At 41.0% G+C, this 23,778-nt stretch overlaps 1 protein-coding gene across 2 annotated transcripts in view; it reads left to right on the forward strand.

The window, feature by feature from the left end:
* ANKRD34C (ankyrin repeat domain 34C) overlaps nucleotides 1–23,375 on the forward strand; it is a 103,782-nt gene extending 80,407 nt beyond the window's left edge. The window contains exons 2-3 of one of the 2 annotated variants that reach the window (XM_077940107.1): nucleotides 7,621–7,930; nucleotides 18,378–23,375. In XM_077940107.1, the coding sequence (XP_077796233.1) occupies nucleotides 18,422–20,029 (1,608 nt within the window). In that variant the 5' untranslated portion in view covers nucleotides 7,621–7,930; nucleotides 18,378–18,421 and the 3' untranslated portion in view covers nucleotides 20,030–23,375. Of the gene's footprint in view, nucleotides 1–7,443; nucleotides 7,931–18,377 lie in introns of those variants that run through there. The other variant, XM_001108950.5, reaches the window with a different exon arrangement.
* Nucleotides 23,376–23,778: the final 403 nt, after the last annotated feature.

Consider the following 23,778-nt stretch of genomic DNA (forward strand, 5'->3'; position numbering starts at 1 on the left):
ATTCAAATGTTAAATATTGTGGCCAGACACAGTGGCTCATGCCTGTAATCCCAGCACTTTGGCAGGCCGAGGCCAGTGGATCATTTGAGGTCAGGAGTTCGAGACCAGCCTGACCAACATGGTGAAATCCCGTCTCTATTAAAATTCAAAAATTAGCCAGGCGTGGTGGCATGCACCTGTAATCCCAGCTACTCAGGAGGCTGAGGCAGGAGAATCACTTGAATCTGGGAGGTGGAGGTTGCAGTGAGCTGAGATCATGCCACTGCACTTCAGCCGGGGTGACAGAGAGCGACTTCGTCTCAAAAAAAAAAAAAGTTAAATATTGTCTCCATATTTACTTAGCAATTTCTTTTGTAGGTATTTACTCTAAGAGCATAGTTGGACAAATACAAAATATAATTCTTGTTTAAAATGTTGAAAAATTGGAAACAGCCAAAATGTACGTCTTTTGTGGATTGGTTAAATAAACTACACTACATTTATACAATAGACTATAACTTAACCATTAAAAGCTATTATGTATGCTCTGTTCACTGGCAGGAAAAGGTTTTCAGTATGCAGCATATTGTTAAAAGTATAGTATGACACCATTTTCACATCATTTTTAGGTACATTTATAAAACAGAAATTCTGGAAAGATGATCCCCAAAATGACAATAGTAGTCAGCTCTGAATTATAGAATGTCAGGTGATTTTCCTTTATCTTTATATTTCTTTGACTTTTTTGAAATTTTTCTTATGATAGAGTACCATTTTGTTTGTTTGTTTTCAAAAAGTTGTTTTTGTGTCGGGGGAAAAAAGGAGGGAGGGTTGGATTTGGCAAAGCTGTACCTTGAGGATGATTTGAATCCTTAAAAGAATTCAACTCTATACAAGGAAGAGTAAAACTGAATTAAATGTGTATTCAACTCAGAAAGCTAGGAAATGAATAGCCAAGGAAGGAAAATGGGAATGTGAAATTGAGATAAAAGTAATACAAAATGAATTATAAATAGAAAAATATTATAATTATCAAGCATGAAAGATCTGTCTTGGAAAGAAGACAACAAAACAGATAAGCCCTGACCAAGTCTTCTTAAGAGAAAAGAGACCCCAAATAGCCAACATTAGGAATAGTAAAATGAGGACATAATCACAGACAAGAAGAAGACTTTCCAATTTGCCTCTCAAATTAGCAAATATTTTAAAACATAGTATTACCATAGTGCTCATGAGAGTGTATCATGGTACATTTCAGAGAGCAATTTGACTATTCTTAACCAAAGCCTAAAGATTTTGTTACCTGTTTTGGAAATCTAATCAAAGGAAATACTTATAAGATAGATAGATAGATAGATAGATAGATAGATAGATAGATAGATAGATAGATAGATAGATAGAAAGACAGATAGATGGATAGATAGGGGAGGAGCAGAGGAGAGAAAAAGAGAGAGAGATAGTGGGTGAGAGGGAGGGAATTTGTATGAATTATAGATGAGTAATAGTGATTATCATCTCTCTGGATAGGGAAATTATGAACAATATTATTTACTTTACATTTTATAATAAACTATTAATCACAAACACAAGCAGAAAAATAAGTAGAAGATAAGAATAGGCAATTCACAGAAAGAGAGCCAGTAAACATTTTAAAAATTCAGTCTGACTAGTAATAAATAAAACAGTGACCTGATACTTTTATTTTTAACTATCAAATTGCCAACTTTCTTTAATGATTAGATCAAGTGTGGTTGAGGATGCATTTCCAAATATGATAAAGAATTAATGAAAATTGGTGCAACCTTTCTGGAGAGTAATTTTTCAATCTATATCAAAAGTGTTAAAACTTTGTGTCTAAAACTTCAAATGTTTTGCTCTAAGGAAATAACTCAGAATTTTGAAAAAGATTAACTGAGATTAATTCATTGCAGTGCTATTTTAAATGGAAACTATGTGAAACCCTAACATTAAACAGATAATTGGTTAAAGAAATTATGATTCATGCATACACTAAAATATAATATAGCCATTAATAATAAAGTAGAAGCGACTGGGCTCAGTGGCTCATGCCTGTAATCCTAGCACTTTGGGAGGCCGAGGGGGGTGGATCACCTGAGGTCAGGAGTTCAAGACCAGTCGTGCCAAAATGCTGAAACCCTGTCTCTACTAAAAATACAAAAATTTGCTGTGCGTAGTGGCACACGCCTGTAATCAGGAGGCTGAGGCAGGAGAATTACTTGAACCCGGAAGAGAGAGATTGCAGTGAGCTGAGATCACGCCATTGCACTCCAGCCTGGGTGACAGAGCAAGACTCCATCTCAAACAAACAAACAAACAATAAAGTAGAAGAATAGCACGTAATGACTGGAAAGATAGTAGAGTAAAAAATTATAATCTAAATTGATAGCTTTATAGCTTATTTTTAAGGAAGAAAAGGGAGATACAAATGAATAAAATGAATATAATGTGCTGCATTATTTAATTATATTTGTGTAAATTAAGGTTTATTGTATATTATATATGTATATATATAGTCTCTTTTTCTTGCTAATCAGTGTTTTCCACATTTTTCATAAAAAGCACTGCAATAGTCACATTATCCATTTCCCATTTATTGTCTTGCTAACAGAACTGTATTTTATCTGAGACGGCATTAGACCAGACCAAGGATAGGAATCATTTTTTGATCTCAGTCAACCACAACAAGCTTGCTTTCCATTTCCCCAACATCTCTTGCATATGACCCATTCCTTCCTTTTCTCTCCCTTTCTCTTTCTTTCTTTCTTTCTTTCTTTCTTTCTTTCTTTCTTTCTTTCTTTCTTTCTTTCTTTCTTTCTTTCTTTCTTTCTTTCTTTCTTTCCTTCCTTTCTTTTTCTCTTTCTTTCACCTTAAACTATTAAGGGTTAAGGACCCATTTCTAATAAAAAAAATTCAAGAAAAAGTCGACTGGGAGATGTATTGCTGGGAAAGTTTTGCTCTTCTGATAAAAGGGACTGATGTGACTGTGCCCGCCCCTTCCATTCTTCCTATCTGCAATGTGGATGCTATACTTGGAGCTATCAGCAGCCTTCTAGCAAACTCAAGGGGAAAGGCCATGAGCATCACTGCTGGCCTTGAAAGTTCTAAGCCTCTGAACCATCATCCCCAACTGCCTACCTTCAGACTTCTAGTTATATAGAGAAAACAAGTCCTCTAGGGATCTGTTACATAACATTGTGTCTGTAGTTAACAACAATACTATATTGTACACTTAATTTGTTAAGAGGGTAGATCTCAGGGTCAGTGTTCTTACTACAATTAAAAAAAGAAAAGAAAAGAAACACCTCTTTGTTTAAGATGTGGTTTTGTGTCACTTGCATCAATTGTGAGCCAATTTAAATGTGCAATACAAATATTTGGAACTAATTTTTAAAATTAAAAAGTGGAATAGAAGGTTGGAAAAAAATCCATATCTTATCTGCATTTTTAAAAATATACATGTAACACATTGTGATACAAATCTAGTAAAAGTTATTTTAAAATTTACAATATTCTGGCACATATCTAATCACACAATGCTGGTCTCAAGAGACCTGGCAAGACTGGTATTGAATTTGTCATGTGATTCTAGGGAAGCATCTCTTCCTCCTAGAATTTGGCCTCCCAATCTGTGTGAATTCAGTGAATCAGATGACTCTTGCTGACAACTCTGCCTAAGGAACGCAGTGCTCACCTCTGAATCTGACTTTCTCTTCCTTATGGACAATGACTTACTGACACTATACTCTGGAGAGGGAAACTGCTCAAGAGGTCAACAAAGACTACTTTCACATAAAGGGTACTGATATGGTTTCGCTGTGTCCCCACCCAAATCTCATGAACTATAGCTCCCATAACCCCCACATGTCAACCCCCTGTGTAAGAGTGGGTGAATCCTCCCACAAATCTCTCAACCACAGCCCAAATTCCATGACAAATTCTTTCTAGCACCTTCTTAAGTGAGACACCCCACGATTCCCCAATGTATGTGTTCTCCCTCGCTGCAACAAGTGATACAGCCAATTTGTTCAACTGTAAGTGGGTTCCTGGTGGTTTTTAGCTGGACCATTGATAGTAGTAGATATTCAAAACTTCTATTGCTATTATTAGAATTTTTTAAAAAGTATTATTGTTGTTGTTATTCATCAAGTAGGCCTAGCATATAAGGTGCATCTCTGAGGAAGTAGCTGAGATACCCATAAGAAAGCAGACTTGGAATAGGTTGCAAAAGGCCTTTTGCTTCATGGAACAGTGTGAGTTGATTCACTTACACACATACATACACACACATCTCCAAAGAGATGCTGACAAGTCTTTAGAAGGCTCCTTTGCAAAGGCAGAGAATGTGCCTGTCTTATTCACAGCTAAATCTATAGCACTCCAAAAGAAGGCAGATCAGGTCACATAGCCCATACTCAATAATAAATTTTTGCTGAAAAACAAAATGAATTCAAGCCTTTTGGGAGACCTTAACAGTTTAATTTGAATAGTGATAGATCAGGCAGATAAATGTAGTTAACACATACAGAATGCTTACTCCCTATCAGACGCTGCACTAAACATTTTACATGCTTTACCTTAGCTGCCTCTTATCCCAGTTCTAGGAAGTAGATACTATAATTAACCCAATTTTATGGAGGAGAAAACTGAGACACAAAGACATTTGGTGTCTCATTGGAGACCATGCAGCTAGTGAGTGCTGGAGTTGGGATTTAAATACAGGCAGTCTGATCCTAGAGTCTGTGCTTTTAATCAATACACTATGCTGCCTGTAGTCCAGAGTAAAGATGTAAAGTGTACTGATATGGTTTAGCTGTGTCCCCACCCAAATCTCACGAACTGTAGCTCCCATAACCCCCACATGTCAAGGGTAGGGTCAGGTGGAGATAATTGAATCATACTGTGCTCATGGTAGTGAATAAATCTCATCAGATCTGATAGTTTTATAAATGGGAGTTCCCTTGCACAAGCTCTCTTGCCTGCCACCATGTAAGATATGATTTTGCTTCTCCTATGACTTCCACCATGATTGTGAGGCCTCCCCAGGCATGTGGAGCTGTGAATCCATTAAACCTCTTTCCTTTATGAATTACCCAGTCTCAGATATGTCTTTATTAGCAGGGTGAGAGAGGACTAATACAGGTACTAATCTACAATTAACTTTGCAGGTGTACTTGTATTGTTTGTGCCCCAAAACACAGAATGCACATTTTGTTTCTACATTAAGTATGAGGGAAAATGCTCATGGAGAACTTTTTATTGGTCATATAAATAGAGCACAACATGGAAATGATGTAGATCATATAATTCACAGCAAAATAACATCAAACACCAAAAACAGTGAGGGAGAACACAGCATCAGGAATAAAAAGGGGATGTAGGAATAGATTTAAGGACATGAAAAATTATAAAGGAGCATAATTTGTAACATTATGCCAATACATTAAAATATGTAGACGAAATGAACTTTTTTCTATGTAAATACAAATTACCCAAAATTGACTCAGGAGGGGTTAGATGATGAATATGCCAACAATCATCAATGAATTTGAGAAGATAATCAAAGATCTAGCCTTCTAAAATCCATCAAGTCCAGATGGTTTCATGAGCATGTTCTATTAAACTCTCAATGAACAGATAGTTAACTTGATGATTTGAATATTCCAGAGTGTAGGAAAAAACAGAATGCTTCCAAAATCATTCTACAAAGTTACCATAACCTTGCACCAAAGCTGAATGAGAACCCTTATCCCCTAAAAAGAAAAAAGAACACAATTTTTATTTATTAATATAGATGAAATAAACCTTATATTAACATAAATAAATAATTCCAATCTAGCAGTGTATTTGTATAAAATAACATATATTAACCAAGTAGAGTTTGTTTTGAGAAATATAAAGTGTTATAAAGGCGGCATTCAAATCAGTGAGAGAAGAATGGACTTTTTGAATTGGTGTTGGGACAATTGGGTTCTCATTTTTGTCAGATCCTTACCTTACCCTGTGCACAAATACAATTTCCAGATGAAATGATAATCTAAACAACAGAGCTATACTTTACTAGAACATTTAGGGAACTGTATTGTGATTCTGGTGTATGAAGCCTCCCTTGGCAAGATGGGAAATCTAGAAACCATGAATGATAAGACATGTATTTGAAACTGCTTTAGAGAGAAAAACTCCATAAACAGTAGTCAGTCATCATAAATACTGGGTACTAGGAAGGTACATTTCTCTAACTGATACTATAGACACTAAGTGATAAAGGCAACTTATGGAACAATATTTTTGCACTTAAAAGACAAAATTGATAATCCTCCAGCAAGCTTGGAAAAAAATGGGAATGGAGCAACAGAAAACACAAATAAACAATATCAGCAATAAGAAGAAGGCACAGAACAGTATCAGAGATGAAAATAAATAAAAGGTGACACTATTTGTAACTTTGTGTCAGAAAATTTGAAAATGCAGATGAGATGGACAATATCCTGGGAAAATATAAATTACTAAAAATGACTCAAGAAGTAGGGATTTAAAAAACAGGGCAAATAGAACCCCTGTGTGCATATACATGTATCTAGACAAAAATGCTGGTTACCTCTGGGGAACTGATTACTGGGGAAGGACACTGCAGGGTGGGGGAGGAGGGGGCACTCACTTTCTATTTTTTTTTTGGAAAGCATTTTAGTTTTTTTTTTTTGTAGAGACTTTTTTTTTTTTTTTTTTTTTTTTGTAAGTCTCACTAGGTTGCCCAGGCTGGTTTTGAACTCCTGGCCTCAAGCGGTCCTCCTGCCTTGGCCTCCCAAAGCACTGCGATTTACAAGCATGAGCCACTTACTTTCTAAATACAATGCCTTATGCTTTCAATCATATACAGTAACTATTAACTACTTTGTAAAACGGAAACGAAGATTGTCAGCGAACGACTCCACGGGAAGCCCTGGGAATAGGTAGCGCGCAGGCAAAAGCATGGATTTGGAATGAAATCCAATGGCCATGGAACCAGCCCTGATCATCAGATTGCCCCCCAGTTTTGAGGATCACACTGGCACCCTCCTGTCTCCCTCTCTTTTCTACACTATGGACAAACAGCCTTGAGATTCCAGGGCGTATGTGAAGGAAAGCCGAGGAGGGCAGGGCCGCAGAAAGAACAAAGGAGACACAAGTTCAAATCCCTGCCAGGGTCTGAGACCTGCAACGTCAGACTTTGGGAGCGTCCCTTCACTTCTCCGGACCCCAAGGGTGGCCGCGCCTGCTCCGCGCTCACCCTTGGGGAGTGTAGGAGCCCCCTGCAAAGTTGCTGAGCGAGTCGGAGCCCCAAGAGCTAGGGTCGAGGGGGTGGGGCGGCAGGCGCCTCTGCCGAGGCTGCAGGTAGGCACTTCCCCACCCCCGCGGCCCCCTCCTTCCTCCTTCCTTGCAGCTCGCACACCCACACAACCCTCGCCCGTCTCGGCTGGAGAGCTGCTTTCGGCGCCAGCGGGCAGCAGCGCGTCGTCAGCCAGCACAGCCGGCCGAAGACCAAGCCGGAGGGCTGGGGCTGCGCAGAGACCTGCACACCCGCAGCGCGGAACCGGGGGCGATTCCTATCTTTCTTTCATGCTTCTTTCTTTTTCTTAAAACCAGACCAAACCAAACTCAAAACTCCCCTGTTCACACCGCAACTTGGAGGAGCGGTGGAATGATTTGAAGGAACTGACGCAGAGGTTTTATTCATGAACCTTGAAGAAGTTCTGGGCAAGTGACTCAACAGGACCCTTGGGGCCTGGAGTAGCCCCAGCTCCCAGCGCTGGTTCAGTCTGGCAGTGCCCTCTGCCAGCCAACCCGCAGCTGCAGGTAGGGGTGCGAGACGCCCCCTGATTTTGCTTTGGGAATAATAATGACACTACCCATAGCTTGGACCCAGGTGGCCTCGCTCGGCGACTGTCCCCACCAGGTAAGCGCACCCCCCAGGGGTCTGCATTGGTCACCCGGGTGGGGACCTCGAGCTCCCGAGAAGTCAGTCCATGCTGTTTAGCCACAGGCAGGAGTGGGGAACTGGTAGGACAGAGCTTGCTTTTATCACAGGAAATTGTGGGAGACGGGAATGGAAGGCGGATTTAACATTTTTTATTTTTGCATTGACGCGTGGGGATGAGATGCGTAGGGGCCTGGATTCTTGTAGGAAATGGTTGCGGAGCGGGACTGGACGATAGGTGTCTGGATTTTTGCAGGGACTGAATGGGGAGAAAGGTCGTTAATTTTTGCAGAAACCTGTGAGGAACTGGCGGTGAGAGGTTATGATCCTGAAAATGTGCACGAAATTGTAAAAAGTAGGCATCTAGGCATTTCTGGGAAATGATGGGAGAAGCACTTACCGCCCTGGTTTCACCTGACCCCCACGCTCGGCCTTCTGGAAGATGCCCACAGACACTGGCAATAATGGACGCCGGCACACTCTGCCGGCGCGGCCGGAGCCCCGGAGTTCAGTACCTCGGACAGTGCCCGCGCCCCACAGCCCAAGGCGCACAGTGAGCGCCGACAGCCAGGCTCCCTAGCCCCCGGCCACCGTTGCTCTCAGTTCAGGGCAGCTACGTAACACCGCCCCTAGCTCCGCGCCAGAAAGGGCTCTCGAATCGCAAAAGCAAACGTGTTCGATTTCTGATCTGCTCGTAACTGCTTCCCGTGACTGCAGAAGGAAGAGGCGGAGTGTAAAGATATCTCCCAAGCTTCCGCGAAAACTACAGCCAAACGGTGTGGCCTCCCTGGGTTTCGGAAGGTGTACCCAAACTTCTTTAAAAATCTAGCATTTATTAAGCGCTTACCCTGTGCTAAGGCCCCGTGCTAAGCCAGTGCACCACAAATTTGTGTCCTATGAATATCCCCATTTTACAGATGAGAAAACTGAAGCAAGAGAGGCCGAGTAACTTGTCCAGGTTTATGGAACTACCAAATGGTATGGCTGCGCTCTTAAACGCTGCCAGATTGCAGTGGTGGGAAGATATACTTGAGTGGGATTCCCTGCGTGAAATAGTTCTGAACTTGGGGTCAGAGCAACAGAGTTTAAATCAAAGCCATAGCACTTACAAACGTGTGCCCTTAGACAAAATTACTAAATGTGTCTGAACTTCAGATTTTAACTATCTGTAAATACTTGATAATGCTTTCCTTGCAGAAGTGTCAGGGGAGGGTGGCCAAGGAGATAATATGTGTGGAAAGACTGGAAACTGGGAATTGTGGTTGGGTGTTAGGGGCTGAAAGCAGGGAGCAGGTAATTAGAAGAGAAGGAGAATCGGTGGTGAATACTTCCCTCAGCACACTCCAAGGGGGCTGGACACAGAGCGGGGCTCAGTGGGAGGAATTCTGGGTGAGCTTAGTTCAGTGTGTAATAGCCTCTTAGATTTTTTTAACAGGACTTTATAGAGAGTGTGGACATATTGCCTATCATTTGATCCTTGTAACAATCTTGTTAAGTAGGCAGGACTGGGGTTATTCTACTCGTTTAGCAAAATGATGCTTGCCTGAAATTACTCAGGTACTTAGTAGCAGAGCTGGGATTAGAATACAGATCTCCCACCTCTCTAGCTTATAATCCTTCCACATGGACTGGCACATCCTCAGGAGCTTGGATTATGGGGCATTTACAGCACTAAAGTGTATTTAGACAAGTACTATAAATACGTGACGTTGATGTTTTTTAAAACCATTTTGAAACCAGCAGTTTCATATGGATCAACCTCATAAACATTTATTGATTATTGATTTTGTTCCACAAAGAATTTAAAGCAGTTTATAAGGCTCCACAAGATGTCAGGTTTGCATATATTCAAAGTAGTCAAGAAAGCAGAGGTGAAACAAGATTAAGGCTATAGCCACAGATAGAATGAATACAAATGACATATATTATAAAGTCCTAGAAACTTGCTCTGGTCTCTAAGTACTAGAAAGTGTATATCCAAGTCCTTTCTTGGAGGTCTAGGAACTTTGAAGATGTCTGCAAAAGTCTGTGGACTCTTCTTTTTTGTATAATTTCATCCCTTACCCTCTGTGAGATCTTCACTGTGCCAAACAAGGGATGTTTGACTGGAAATACAATGTCAGTGTGACTCGACGAAGGGGAATAAAGTGTATGACATTGTATCTGCACTCAGGTAATTAAGTGTTAGTTACATAATTTCTAATGGTTCACATGAGCACACCATACTTTAAAGTTTATATAAAGGTTTACATCCATTAGCTTATTTAGGCCTTCTAACAACTCTGAAGAGATAAGCAGCTATGAAGTGACAGGAAGGACAAAATGCTAGCATCATGATTTTATATACTATGTATTTTACTTTCATACACAAACCGGCATCCCTACACAGGCATGTTAAGTAACCTGAATGTTTGAATCGGGCCAATTGTAAGACTACGGAGAATGACAGAGCCTTTTCAAACTGAGCAGTGAATAATCCATCTTAAAACATTCAAAGAAGATTTAAAACACAGTGCCAGCCAAGCAAGACATGACTGTGGGCTACACTGGCCGTCAGACCTTTAATATGTAATCTTGGTCTAAATTACTCAGGCCAAGGATGTGAGACGGCATGGGAGTGAAAGACCCTGGATTCAGAGAGAGAAAAGTTTCATTCCCTGTATTTAAGTTTCCTGTTTCTAAACAAGGAAGATTGAACAAGATGGCTCCTCTCAGCTTAAAAAATATAAGACATCTTTAGTTTTGGGGACAATAAAATAATCAAAGGACTTCAGGACAAAGATAGCAAACATTTACATCTACTTATTGCCTCCATGAAAGAGGCATCATTTTAATTTTTGACACTGGTGATATTTTAATCTTCAGTATTTCCTCTCCAGCCCCTGTGCCATTGGAAAATATATTGGCCATCATTATAATGGAAATGCGTCCAACAGAAAACAGCCCAGAGAGGTGAAAGTTATGGCAGGGATGGAGTGGGGGTGGAGGGTTGGCGGGTAGAGACAAGGAGGACAGCAAGGGAGGAACCAGGCAAACTTTGCTCACTTCTCAGTTTACTCTTCTTATGATACACATGAAAAAAACCCACATTATGGTTGCTAATTTTTTAAGACAAAAATATTCTGCCCAGAGCAGCCAAAGTGGATGGGATTTCAACATTTTCTAGGAATGCATCAGCTTTTTTCAATCCAGATTGTTTCTTTTCTCTCCAATAAGCTTAGAGATCCTGTAAATCACTTAATATTTCTAGTATTCCAATTGAACAATGAGATCACTTGGACACAGGAAGGGGATCACCACACACCGGGTCCTATTTGGGCGGGGCGGGGAATAGCAATAGGAAATATACCTAATGTAAATGATGAGTTAATGGGTGCAGCACACCAACATGGCACATGTATACATATGTAACAAACCTGCACGTTGTGTACATGTACCCTAGAACTTAAAGTATAATAAAAAAGTTCTAGTATTCCATGTTTTTAATATGTATTCACTGTGATGCATAATAGTAGATAAATTTTCAAATTAAGGTAAATTAGATTTTGGTTGACACTTTTGTCAAATGGACCGCTATTCAGTTCTACCTTTCAAACATCTCTCCAGCTTGAGTCTTTCTCTATCTCCCGGCTGTGCTGTTTCTGATCCTCTTCATCTCTCAGAGGCTCCTAGGCGACCCCCAAGCCTCCCAATCCATCTCCCACACTGTGGCCAATGATCATGTCATTCTCTTCCTTAAAATTCTTTAGCGGTTCCCTATTTCCACATTAACAAACATCAAACTGCAGGACAAGGCTACAAGGAACTTGGAATCTGATTTCTGCCGACCTCCCCATATTTGCTTGCTCCGTCAGTGCACTTCCCAACCACCACCATGCACTAACCATCAAGTTCTTGAAATGTCAATGTTCTGTTACTTTTTGCCTTTGAACTTGTACTTACTCCTGAGTGTAAGGACTTCCCCCTTTTGGTTCAACAAATTTCCACTCATGTTTTTCAAGTTCTGGCTCAGTTTTATTCTCTTTGTGAGCCCTTTCCTAATCTGCACCCCGAGACCCTCCTGGCACTCACATCTCCTTGTTTTATATTTGTCTTCCATTCCGGGACTTATTAATTACTTTGCACTACAATTATGTCATGTAGAGGCTAAGAATGTGGACTTTGGGGTTAGACTGCCTGGATCTGAATTCCAGCTCCACAACATATTGATTTGATGTTGTGATTTGAGGTAAGTGACTTTACCTTCCTGAGACTCAGTTTCATTTTTCATAAAATGGGGATAATAATAGTACCCACCTCATAGTATTACTGTAAAGATTAAATGACACAATGCATATAAAGTCTTCAGCACATTGCTTGGCACATGGCAAGCATACCATAAATGTTTATTACTGTCATTAAAATATACATCCACCTTCCTTCTAAATTGTAGATTACTTGGCAGCCATTCCTGAATTTTATACCTCTTTATCCTTAACACCTAGCCTGGAGTAGGTAATCGATACATGTTTGATCATGAATGAATGAGCAAGTAGATAGTTGATATATGTTTGATCATGAATGAATGAGCAAGTAATGCCAGTGTTTAAGTCAAGGTTTACTTGCTTATAAGTAACAGAAGTTAATTCAAGCTACCATAAACAAAAACATGCTGACTTATTGGAAGTCTTCTAAGGTGTTCATGGACTCCAAAGACAGTTGAAACTTCAGAGGATAGAGGAAAAGTACTCTCTCCCTGCCTCTCATCTCAGCGTCTCAGTGTGGTTACTTCATTCTTCTTCCTCTGCACGTCACCTTTTCTGCTTCTCTGCCCTTGTGGCTAACCCACAAATGCAACTCTTACAACCAGAGTTCTCTACAAACAGCCCAGCATAACTGGTGTTTCTCAGTCTTAATTTCAAAATCCACCCAAGGTTGAGTCAGCCCTGCACATGGGGCAGGTCAAATAATATAAACCATCAGCCTCACTCTGTGTGCAGGGGAAGGCAGGGATAATATCAGAAAGAAAGAGTCACTGTAGCTTGTGAGAGTCAGAGTCATTCATTGATTCCTGAATGACCATGGGCAAGTCACTTCTTCACTCTTGACTTCAGTTTCCTCATCTGTGAAATGGTAGAAAAACCTACCTGACAGGGCATTTCATGGTTCATGGGAGGCAGTTAACATCAGTCTGGAGCAAAAACATAGGTATTAACAGTTTATTGGGCTATAAACCCTGGGGAGTAGGAATGAAGGAAAATGAAAAGTGACGCAAGGGAGGAGAAAGAGCAAATACAAGGGAATACATTATTGAGCTAGCCACAGATTCATAGCAAATGCGCTGATTATTCTGTCTTATGGAAATTGTATAATCTATTGCATCTTGGAAAAGGCAATTGGGTGAGAAGAGGGAGAAGCGTTTACGTAACATCTCTTTCCCATCCTCTATTTTCTATTGGTCAACATCTGTTCTACAAAGGGTTACTCCCTCATACTTATTGGTTGAGTAACCTGGTTTTTCCAGGCAACTGCTGGAGAAAGTCAGGACAGGGTCAGTTTCTTCTGGTCAGCAGAAACCAGGTGTGGGGGTTCACCATTTGTAGCAGACAACAGCAGCAGTGACCTGACACTAAGACTGTGGGAAAGGTTTGAACTTTGCTAAGACCACTCAGGCAAGAAAGCAAGGTGAGTGTGTAACACACAGAGGCAGGGAAAGTAGGCATGGCTATGCATATCTGGCATGATGCATGAATTTAGTCTGCCATAATTTGTAAGGCTATTGTCAACTGAGGCCATGTAAATAGCAGTCTTTTAAGCCCAGTATTCTTTTTTTTTTTTTTTTTTTTGAGATGGAGTTCCTCTCTTGTTGCCCAGGCTGGAGTGCAATGGCACGATCTCGGCTAACTGCAACCTCTGCCTCCCGGGTTCAAGTGATTCTCCTGCCTCAGTCTTCAAAGTAGCTGGGATTGCAAGCATGAGCCACCACACCCGGCTAATTTTTGTATTTTTGGTAGAGATGGGGTTTCACCACATTGGCCAGCTGGTCTCAAACTCCTGACCTCAGGTGATCCACCCGCCTTGGCCTCCCAACGTGCTGAGATTACAGGCATGAGCCACCATGCCTGGCCAAGCCCAGTATTCTTGAAATGAAAAGTGTACAATTATTGCAGCATGCTAACAGTTAACGTTAGCCTGGCACATTTTATCTGGGCTGCAAGAGTGAGGTAAGCACCTGATTCTGTCCTCAGACAAAGCTCTTGCATTTCATCATTTAAGGAATTTCAGATGGGAGGCCTACAGTGAAAAAAATGACAACTTGCAAAAGAACTCACTGACCACACAGAATGTTATGCCTATTGGTGGGCTAGATATAAATATTCCAGACCACAGAAAAGAACCTGGATGCCTTATTTGCAACCTGATGCCTCCTTAGGTGCTGAAAGGGAAGAGTTAAAATAGGGACAAGACCTGAGCATAGGGGAGGAGGAGGCCACTGATTCCAACTGAAGAGAGAGAAGGATTCTCCTACATACACCATCTTTCCTCCATTTCTTTCTTCTTTGCCTCCTTTCCTGCCTCCCTTCCTCCCTCTCTTGACTCTGAGCTAGACTAGAGGTAAGTGATTTGCACCGCACGTAACATAAAAGGTAACCCAATTATCCATCCGTCTTCCTTCCCACTTTCCTTTCCTTCTTTTTCTCCTTTCTTCCATCTTTTCCTTTATCCTACTTTCTAATTATCACACAGCTGAGAAGGGAGAAAAGACAGTATTTCTAGTTTGAGGGGTGCAGGGCTCTGTGGAGGGGGCTGACCCAGGTGATTAACAAGACTGATACTCAAAGAAAGTTGCAAAGAATTAAGGAACACAGGGGATGTGGCATCTAGTTTTGTATATGTATGTGTGTGTTTTTGTATGTATGTGTGTGTGCATGCACGTGTGCAAGAGAAAAAGAGAGAGAGCATATACAAATATGGTGTATAGTATTCCAGAGTATGAAGATATTACATTTTCTTTATCTATTTTCCTCCTTCTTCTTCCTCTTCTTCTTCTTTTTCTTCTTCTTCCTCTTCCTCTTCCTCCTCCTCCTCCTCCTCCTCCTCCTCCTCCTCCTCCTCTTCCTCTTCTTCTTCTTCTTCTTCTTCTTCTTCTTCTTCTTCTTCTTCTTCTTCTTCTTCTTCTTCTTCTTCTTCTTCCTCTTCCTCTTCCTCTTCTTCTCCTCCTTCCCCTCCTTCCTCTCCCTCCCCTCCTTCTCCTTCTCCTTCTTCTTGAGATGGATTCTCACTCTGTCACCCAGGCTGGAGTGCAGTGGTGTGATCATAGCTCACTGCAGTCTCAAACTCCTGGGCTCCAGTGATCCACCTGCCTCAGCCTCCTCAGAAGCTAGGCCTATATGTGCAAGCCACGACACCCAGTTTTTTTTTGTTTTTTGTTTTTTGTTTTTTGTTTTTTGGTAGAGGCAGAGTGTCACTATGTTGCCTCAGCTGGTCTCAACCTCCTGGTCTCAAGTGATCCTCCTTGGCTTCCCAAATTGCTGGGATTACACTTGTGAGCCATCATGCCCAGCTTATTTTCTTCTTGATGGGTTGTTTCCAGTTTTTGTCTTTTATGAATAGGGCTGCTGATCGTCTTTTGGTACACATACTAGTTTATTCTCTAATATTGCTACGCTTGGCCCAGGCTCTGGGTGTTTCTTCCACTGGTCTCACCTGGGTTCTCTAATGCAGTTGCAATCCTCTAGGGGCTGGCTGGGGCTGGCTGGGCTGAGATTGTCTCACTCACATTCTTGCAGTTAGTTGGCGCTACCAGCTAAAACTTCATGTACCCTTCCTGGTAGGTATTCCAGACTTCTTTACACAGCAGCTGAGTTCCAAGACAGCAAACTTGGAAGCTGTAAGGCCTACTCAGGCTTTGCCTTGGAAGTCACACAGTTACATTTTATGGCTGAAAGCAAGATACAAAGCTGACTCCTAGTGTACATATGAGGATGGGAGGACCTCATGGCCATTGTTTGCAAACTACCACAGGTGTAAACCTAGGCATGGAATTACTGTGTCCGAGTGTGGGCTTTGGTTCAGTCTAGTTCAATTTATTTATACTACCAACAGGTTCCTGTTGCTTCCTGTCTGCGTGCCTCTTGATATTGTCAGTCTGTCTAATTTTAGCCATTCTAAAATGGTATTTTGTTTTACTTTAATTTGATTTTCCTTGAGTACTAATGAGGCTGGGTATCTTTTTATGTGCTTATTGGTCATTTGTGTATCCTCTTTTGGAGGAAGTGATTTGTAGGAGTTCTTTATATAGTCTGATGATGAGTCACTGTAATTTCACTCAACCCTCCCTCTTTGATCTTGAGTGATTTTCCTCTTGAGTACAAAGGAAGTAACATTTGAGCTGAAGTTTGGGGGATGATGAATAATTAAAGAAGAGCAGGGAGGCCTTATAGTTAGAAACATGAACAGTGCCAAGAGGAAAAACACATGAAGAATGGTGCATTTGAGAAATGAGATTTGAAGATAGAATGTGAAGAAGACTGGAGTGGCAGAGAATGATTCTAGAGAGGTAGACTGAGGCCAGGAGAAAAAGGACCGCTTTGATGAAATGGAAAGAAGCACGCTTTCTCTGGACATTCCACTCATTTATCTAGTCTTTGGAAATTCTGTTTCAAATCTCCAGGGTTCAGAGACTGAAAAGCTTATTGATGCATACGGCTTTAACACAGCAATGGTGTGTAGGACCACAGAGGAGTAAAAATAATTAAAATTGACAGAAAGAGAGGAGAGAGAAAGACCATCACACACACACACCCCACACACACCCCACACACACACACACACACACATACACACACAGAGATCAGTAGGAGAATGAAGAAGACAGAAAGGAGATGGAGAGACAGAAATGGAGACTTGTTGTCAATGTATTTAATAACCACACAGTGCCCTCGAATGGTGGTAGTTTTGCAGGAAATCTAGCAGAACACATAAACACAACAACATCAGACTCATGTAGTTATCAGAACAATGCATTTGAAGAAGCAGAAAGATACACACTAGACTCTTAGCCATGGTTACTTCTGAAGAGGAGTTTTCAAGGAGGAGTGGGGGATGAATAAAGAAGACCTCTTCCTCTTTATATACTTACATGTAGTTTGTTTGTTTTATTTTAATAGCAAGTATCTATTCACATATTAAATTTTTCAAAGGCATATATATCCATCTCTCAACTTCAACCAAGAAAAGCTTTTGCCTTCCAACTTAATAGAGTAATATAAATAAATAAATAAGTGATTAGGCAAATAGCGTAAGAGAAAGAATGATGTGAATCAGATGAGGAGGAAACTCAGGCATTGTGGCAGGTAGACCACATGAGCCATCTGCTCATTAGGAGCCTGGAGGCACAAAAAGCCTATGTGAAGGTGCTGTACTGGCAGAGACATGGCCAGTGTGGTACCCGCGGGCTGGCGGAGCATCAAGACTGGGATACCTACCTCTTCTTATTTGTGAAGGGCCCCTCAAGCAACACATAGGTTGAAGATTTTGAGTCCAGGAATTAGGGAACTGACAAAAAAATCAAAATAGAAAACTCAGGTTTGACAAACCTCAGCTGAGAAAACTTTGGTCTGAGCTTTATTTCCTAACATTTGTGAGCAAAAATGCAATCCCCTTCTCCATTCTCTGCCTCCTATCAGTTCAACCAGAGGGAAGGGAATAGCATGGCATTATTCTGAATAAGAATATGAATTCTGACATCTGCTGGAAAAGTGAGGACTACAACCTGGAAAGGGATAACTAGATTGATTTTGTTTTACAATTGTTTTCACTGTCCCTACCCCATCAACCCCCATTACAATAATCACACATATTTATTTTGGGAAAACTGTAAAAAGAAGAATCTGAAACCACTCATAATCCCACTGCCTAGAATAAGGATGAACATTTTGGTGTGTTTCCTAATAGTCTTTTTGATGCACACCAATAACAACACATGAAACAATTATTTATGAGGCGACCTGTTCATTACACGTGAGTCATTGCTAAATGCTGAGGACACAGCAGTGAAGAAAATAATTCAAACTTTTTCTAAGGAATGTAGAGTTCTACATTTGTGGTAAGTGCTGTGCAGTCAACATAATAACATCTTGCATTTAAACAAATATTTACTCTATGCTAGGCATTATGTTAACTGCTTTTCATGTGGATGTTTTATACATACTCTCTTAGGCAGTCTTTACAATGACCCTATGAGGTAGGTTACTACTATCCCCTCTCCCCCCGTGACACATTATTACAGACGCAGAAACTAACTCAGCAATGTTAGATAAGTTGGCCAAGTCAATATAAGTTGGGATCAGGTTGGGATATGACTGTACCCAGACCCTGTAACAAGCATGCTGCACAGATCTGCTATAAAATATATAACATTTTTTCCCTCTTCTTCCTTTGCTAGGTTTGATTGCTACTGTGGCATAGGTACTCTAAACTGTAGCCAATATGATGGATGATGACACTGAATTAAGGACTGATGGAAACTCTTTGTTAAAGGCTGTGTGGCTGGGGAGGCTCAGGTTGACCAGACTGCTGTTGGAAGGGGGAGCTTATATCAATGAAAGCAATGACAAAGGCGAAACAGCTCTCATGGTGGCATGCATCACCAAGCATGTGGACCAGCAAAGCATCAGCAAGTCCAAGATGGTGAAGTACCTGCTGGACAACAGGGCAGACCCCAATATCCAAGATAAGTCTGGCAAGACTGCCCTCATCCATGCCTGTATCAGAAGAGCCGGGGGAGAAGTGGTCTCCTTATTACTGGAGAATGGAGCAGACCCCAGCCTTGAGGATCGCACTGGGGCTTCGGCTCTGGTTTATGCAATAAATGCAGATGACAAGGATGCATTGAAACATCTCCTTGATGCCTGCAAAGCCAAAGGGAAGGAGGTGATTATTATAACAACAGATAAATCGTCTTCAGGCACCAAAACTACCAAACAGTATCTTAATGTCCCTCCTTCACCCAAAGTAGAAGACAGGCATTCACCTCCACTGTATGCATCTCCCTCTGACATAGAGCTGAAGTCTCCAGGCCTGGACTCTCCACTTACGGAGAAGGAAGATGACTTCTTCAGCCTCCAAGTAGGGCATCCAAGCAGTTGTAACACCTCCAAGGCTGTTAATGAGCCTGGGTCACCCACTAGGAAGGTCAGTAATCTCAAAAGGGCCCGTTTGCCCCAACTGAAGAGGCTCCAGTCTGAACCTTGGGGCCTGATCGCGCCCTCGGTGCTGGCAGCCTCAACGCGTCAGGATGAGACCCGTGGTGCCAGCACAGAAAACGAGGTCATCAAGAGCATCAGTGATGTGTCCTTCCCTAAAAGGGGGCCCCTCTCCAGAACCAACAGTATCGATAGCAAAGACCCCACCCTCTTTCACACAGTCACAGAGCAGGTTCTGAAGATTCCAGTCTCTTCAGCACCGGCATCCTGGAAAGCAGCCTATGAAAAAGGTCAGACTCCCCACCCGCGTCTGGCCAGGAGAGGAACTCTGCCTGTTGACCAAGAGAAATGTGGTATAGGTCCATCAGGACCTTCTGCTCTCAAAGAGCCAGCATCCCTCAAATGGCTGGAAAATGACCTCTACGACTTAGATTTACAGCCAGGGCCTGACCCTCCCAACTCCATTTCCCTTGAATCTGGCAAAGGACCTTTAGATAGAAAGAAGCTCAACAGCTCTCACTTGTCTCTTTTCCACGGCTCTCGGGAGTCCCTGGACACTGTACCTAGCACATCCCCCAGCTCAGGACGCCGCAGGCCGCCACATCTTCTAGAACGACGAGGTTCTGGAACTCTGCTCCTTGATCGCATTTCTCACACTAGGCCTGGCTTCCTGCCGCCTTTAAATGTGAATCTGAACCCACCTATTCCGGATATTAGATCTAGCAGCAAACCTTCTTCCCCTCTTACTAGTGGCTTAAAATCTATGGTTCCTGTTGCTCCAAGTTCACCAAAGAGAGTTGACTTAAGAAGTAAAAAGAAGCTCCTCAGAAGGCATTCTATGCAAATCGAACAAATGAAGCAGCTGTCTGATTTTGAAGAAATCATGACCTAGAAGCTTTAGAAAGGCTTAAAATAATCAATATAGTTTACGGAAGGGACTATGGATGAGACTGCTTCCTGATCATTCCTTAATGTTGAAGTGTGGCCACTTCAGAAGATATAAAAGCAGAATGCTGCTTCACTTCTGAGAATAATCCCTGGGTTTTTAAAGGCCTCCTTGAAAAGAACTCACGATAATTGGGTTTTAAAGATAAATTTTTAAAAATTCTGCAAAGGAAGAAAGCCTTTGGAGTTCAGCGGTAACACAGCAAGTACAATGATCTAAGCTGAGGACATCAGTAATTTTCTATCAGACAAACAGAAAACAAGAATTTAAATCAGGAGGTAATATTTGGAGTATGTCATTTGTAATAAATCTATAAAGTGCCTACATAGAAAATGAGGCTTTAACATTTGTTAGAATGTACAAAAGCCCCAAACCAATCCCTCAGTGACTAAATCTGGGTGTCTGGGTTCTATCTGATGGAGTAGAAGCAGAATTCCCCCATGGAAGAGGCTCTGGCCTGTGGGTCCTGGCTCTGACTCTGTCAGGGCACTGTAATTCGTGGTGTGGTTGAACTCATTCAGCAATCCAGTAATATATTTTGTTCACATACTAATTTGTATGTGCTCTGAGTACCCAAATATCCCATCTATGTGGCCCCTGAATTATGATATGTCATGGTAGCTTATGCCTTAGAGACAAATCTTGCTCCAGAAATGAAACTTTCCCAAGACCCCTCCCCTGACACAGGCTCTTGTGTTGAAATCTTGTGAAAAACAGTCAAGGTTAACTAACTTGGAGTTGAATGTGATACAATTATAGATTACAGATATAAGGAGCATTTCCATATTATTCTTAAAACTCGACGAGATCTACCCAAACCAGAATGATAACTGAGGAGGGGTTGTGCATAGTTTAAACGGTAAAGTGGGTGGTTCTCAGGTGAGAAGCAGTGAGGACAATTCACTTTGCAGCCTAAAAATTTTAGGGGATGCAAACTATCATTTCCCCCTCAGTCATCTAGATAATTGAAGAAAAATGTGGTTTCTTCTCTTTCTGAACTATCTAGGTGAGAGGAGATTTGTACAAATAACGTGCACAACCCTTTTAGGCTGCTTTGAGCAAACCCAAGAAGGAAAGCAGAGACTTAGCACGTTTGATATAATGTAGCCATATCTTAGATGAATATATTTTTGGTTACTTCCATTTATGTTTCCTCTTGTGCTGCTGAGATCTATTTGTTCTATGGTTAAAAAGTTCACTAGTTCCTGAGGACAGCATCATGTAAAGGAAAGAGTAAGGGCTTTGAGCTTGACATGTCTGGGTTTGCATACCAGTCTGATCATTTACCAGCTGTGTGACCTTGAGCAGGCAGCTTAACTTCTCTGCATCTCTGTTCCCTCATCTGTAAAATAGGATTACTAATGCTGCACCTTATAAGGTTGTGGTGAAAATTAAATGACACAATGTATGAAAGTGCCTGCCATTGTGCCTGGCACAGGTAGAAGTCACTGAAAAAGAAGTAGCTAATTTTAATGTATTTCTTGAGACTGCTGAAGCAATATCTCAAATAATACACATGCTACACAAAATGGAATAAAGTTTCTCTGGAAAAGTTCAAGTATCTCCATGAGATCCCCAGTTATTTTTATAAGTACTGATCTCTAAACTCATGTGTAAAGTAAAAAATTCTGCCACATAAACTCTACATATTATACAATTTTTCTATAACTACGTTTGCTAGAAATTTATCTGAATATTCCAAACAAAAGTGTTAATGATGGTTAAACAAAACAAACTTGGAGTTGTTTGGAGGGCTGTCTGTGCTGTGTGTCGTAGGATGTTTAGCAGCGTTTCTGGCCTCCACTCACTAGATAGCAGTAACACCCTCTCCCCAGTTGTGACAACCAAAAATGTCTCTAGACAAGGCCAGATGTCTCCTGGGTGCATCACCTCCGTTGATCTCCACTGCTAGACCTATTGTATACGTCAAGAACAACAAAGCTGTATGGAAATGTGAGTGCTGACTGGCCAGCTAAGCTCTCCTGTTAAGACAATTCAAATTGTGCTTTAGTAAGATGACTAATCAATACTAGTGTTGGGCCTTCAGGATTCTTGGCCAACACACTCCAACATGAGTGCTAATGGTCTCATACTTTGTAGGAAGGGAAGAAAATAAGAAAAGCACAAAAATTAGCAAAAATCTATAGCTCATGAACGTGGTTTAGTGTGGACAACTCTGTTATTTTCAGAACCATTTAATCATTAATAGTTCTTACCGAGTAGAAGCTATGCCGGGCAAAGAAACAACTTTCCAGTGCATTAAAAAGAGAATCATATGACAACCATCATTCTCAGCAGCTCATTAAATGCAAACACACACATGCACACACACAGAGAACACATTTTCCATACTTTTCCAGCTGTTGTTAGTGTCAGTTAAAACTGACCTCTGGTGGTAGTATCCAGCTGTGAGTTTAGCAAGACACTGCATCGCAGCAATTTTTTTTCTAAACCTTTAGCTAAGATTTGGAAACCCAATATTTCCTAAGTAGTGAATGTGGTCCATTTATAGTAATTAGCTTAGGTGAAACACCAAACATGATGAGTTGCTCATTCAGGATAGCCAGTCCATTGCACAAATGTGTAATATCAGGTACTCTCATGCCACTCATTGCCTGCATCAGTCAGTCATGACCTTTGCATCAGCCTTTCAATAGACAGTCATCAGGATAGTATCTTATCTCATCACTACTTGACGATGAGTTAGCTGAATTAGACTGTTCTATACCAGTACAACAACCAAAATACTTTCTCATAGATTATGCATACATATGCAATTTTGTCCATGTCAATGAACCTCATAAGAATGCTTTTTAAAAGTATATTTTAGATTCAAATATGATTTCTAGATCAGAGGTTAGCTTGTCGTTTTGGAATCCTGGAGTCACTTACAAGTTAGCTGCAAACTATAGTTTCAGTAATTCAACTGCTTAAGCGTTTCTGGACTGTTTATCAAAATATATTACAGAATGTGAGACTAAAGTTTAAAGTCTGGACCTTTGGTTTAATTTCTAGACATTCCAAAGCTTTTTTTTTTTTCTTTTTAAAAAACCCATTGTCAACTCTCTTAGAACTTCATCAGTAAATGGTACCTTGCAAATGTAGGTTGTGTCTGACCTTTCTCCTTTTTCTGTGTTGGTGCCTCCGATGTATCATGTGCTGCTTGAACTGATTCTCTACAGTGTTCAATCCTAGTCTCAAGCTGATGATGTGCTCAGAGATGTATCAAAATCCATGTAATGACACCATTTAGATGTTTCTAATATGTCAATAAATTATATATTGCAATCCTAAAATAGTATTTTCCACTTTTTCTCAGTGCAATCTCAAGTATTACCTTTTCCTTAAGATGAATTGACATGACTGCCTAGTAACATCAACCAAACACCCAATATTTTATGAACACACAATTTACAAAATTAGATTTTAATCAGACAAGTATTATGGTATCTCTCCTGGTTAAAAAAAGCACAGCCCAATGAATGAGAAGGTGCATTGCCACTCTGAGGGGTGAGTTTCTTTACGTGGCCCCTGATGCTCAACCCCTCAGGGCTGCACCTGCCATCTGCTAGTGGCAGGGACTTATCATCAGTGGATATCCCTCCTTGGGCCCTATTTCTAATGTTCATAAGTGTTAATGTAAGCTGATTTCCATGAGCTCTTATTCAAGGGCAGGACAGCAAGTATAAAGTGAA

The sequence above is a fragment of the Macaca mulatta genome, chromosome 7, assembly GCF_049350105.2.
Source record: "Macaca mulatta isolate MMU2019108-1 chromosome 7, T2T-MMU8v2.0, whole genome shotgun sequence".
Taxonomy (NCBI): domain Eukaryota; kingdom Metazoa; phylum Chordata; class Mammalia; order Primates; family Cercopithecidae; genus Macaca; species Macaca mulatta.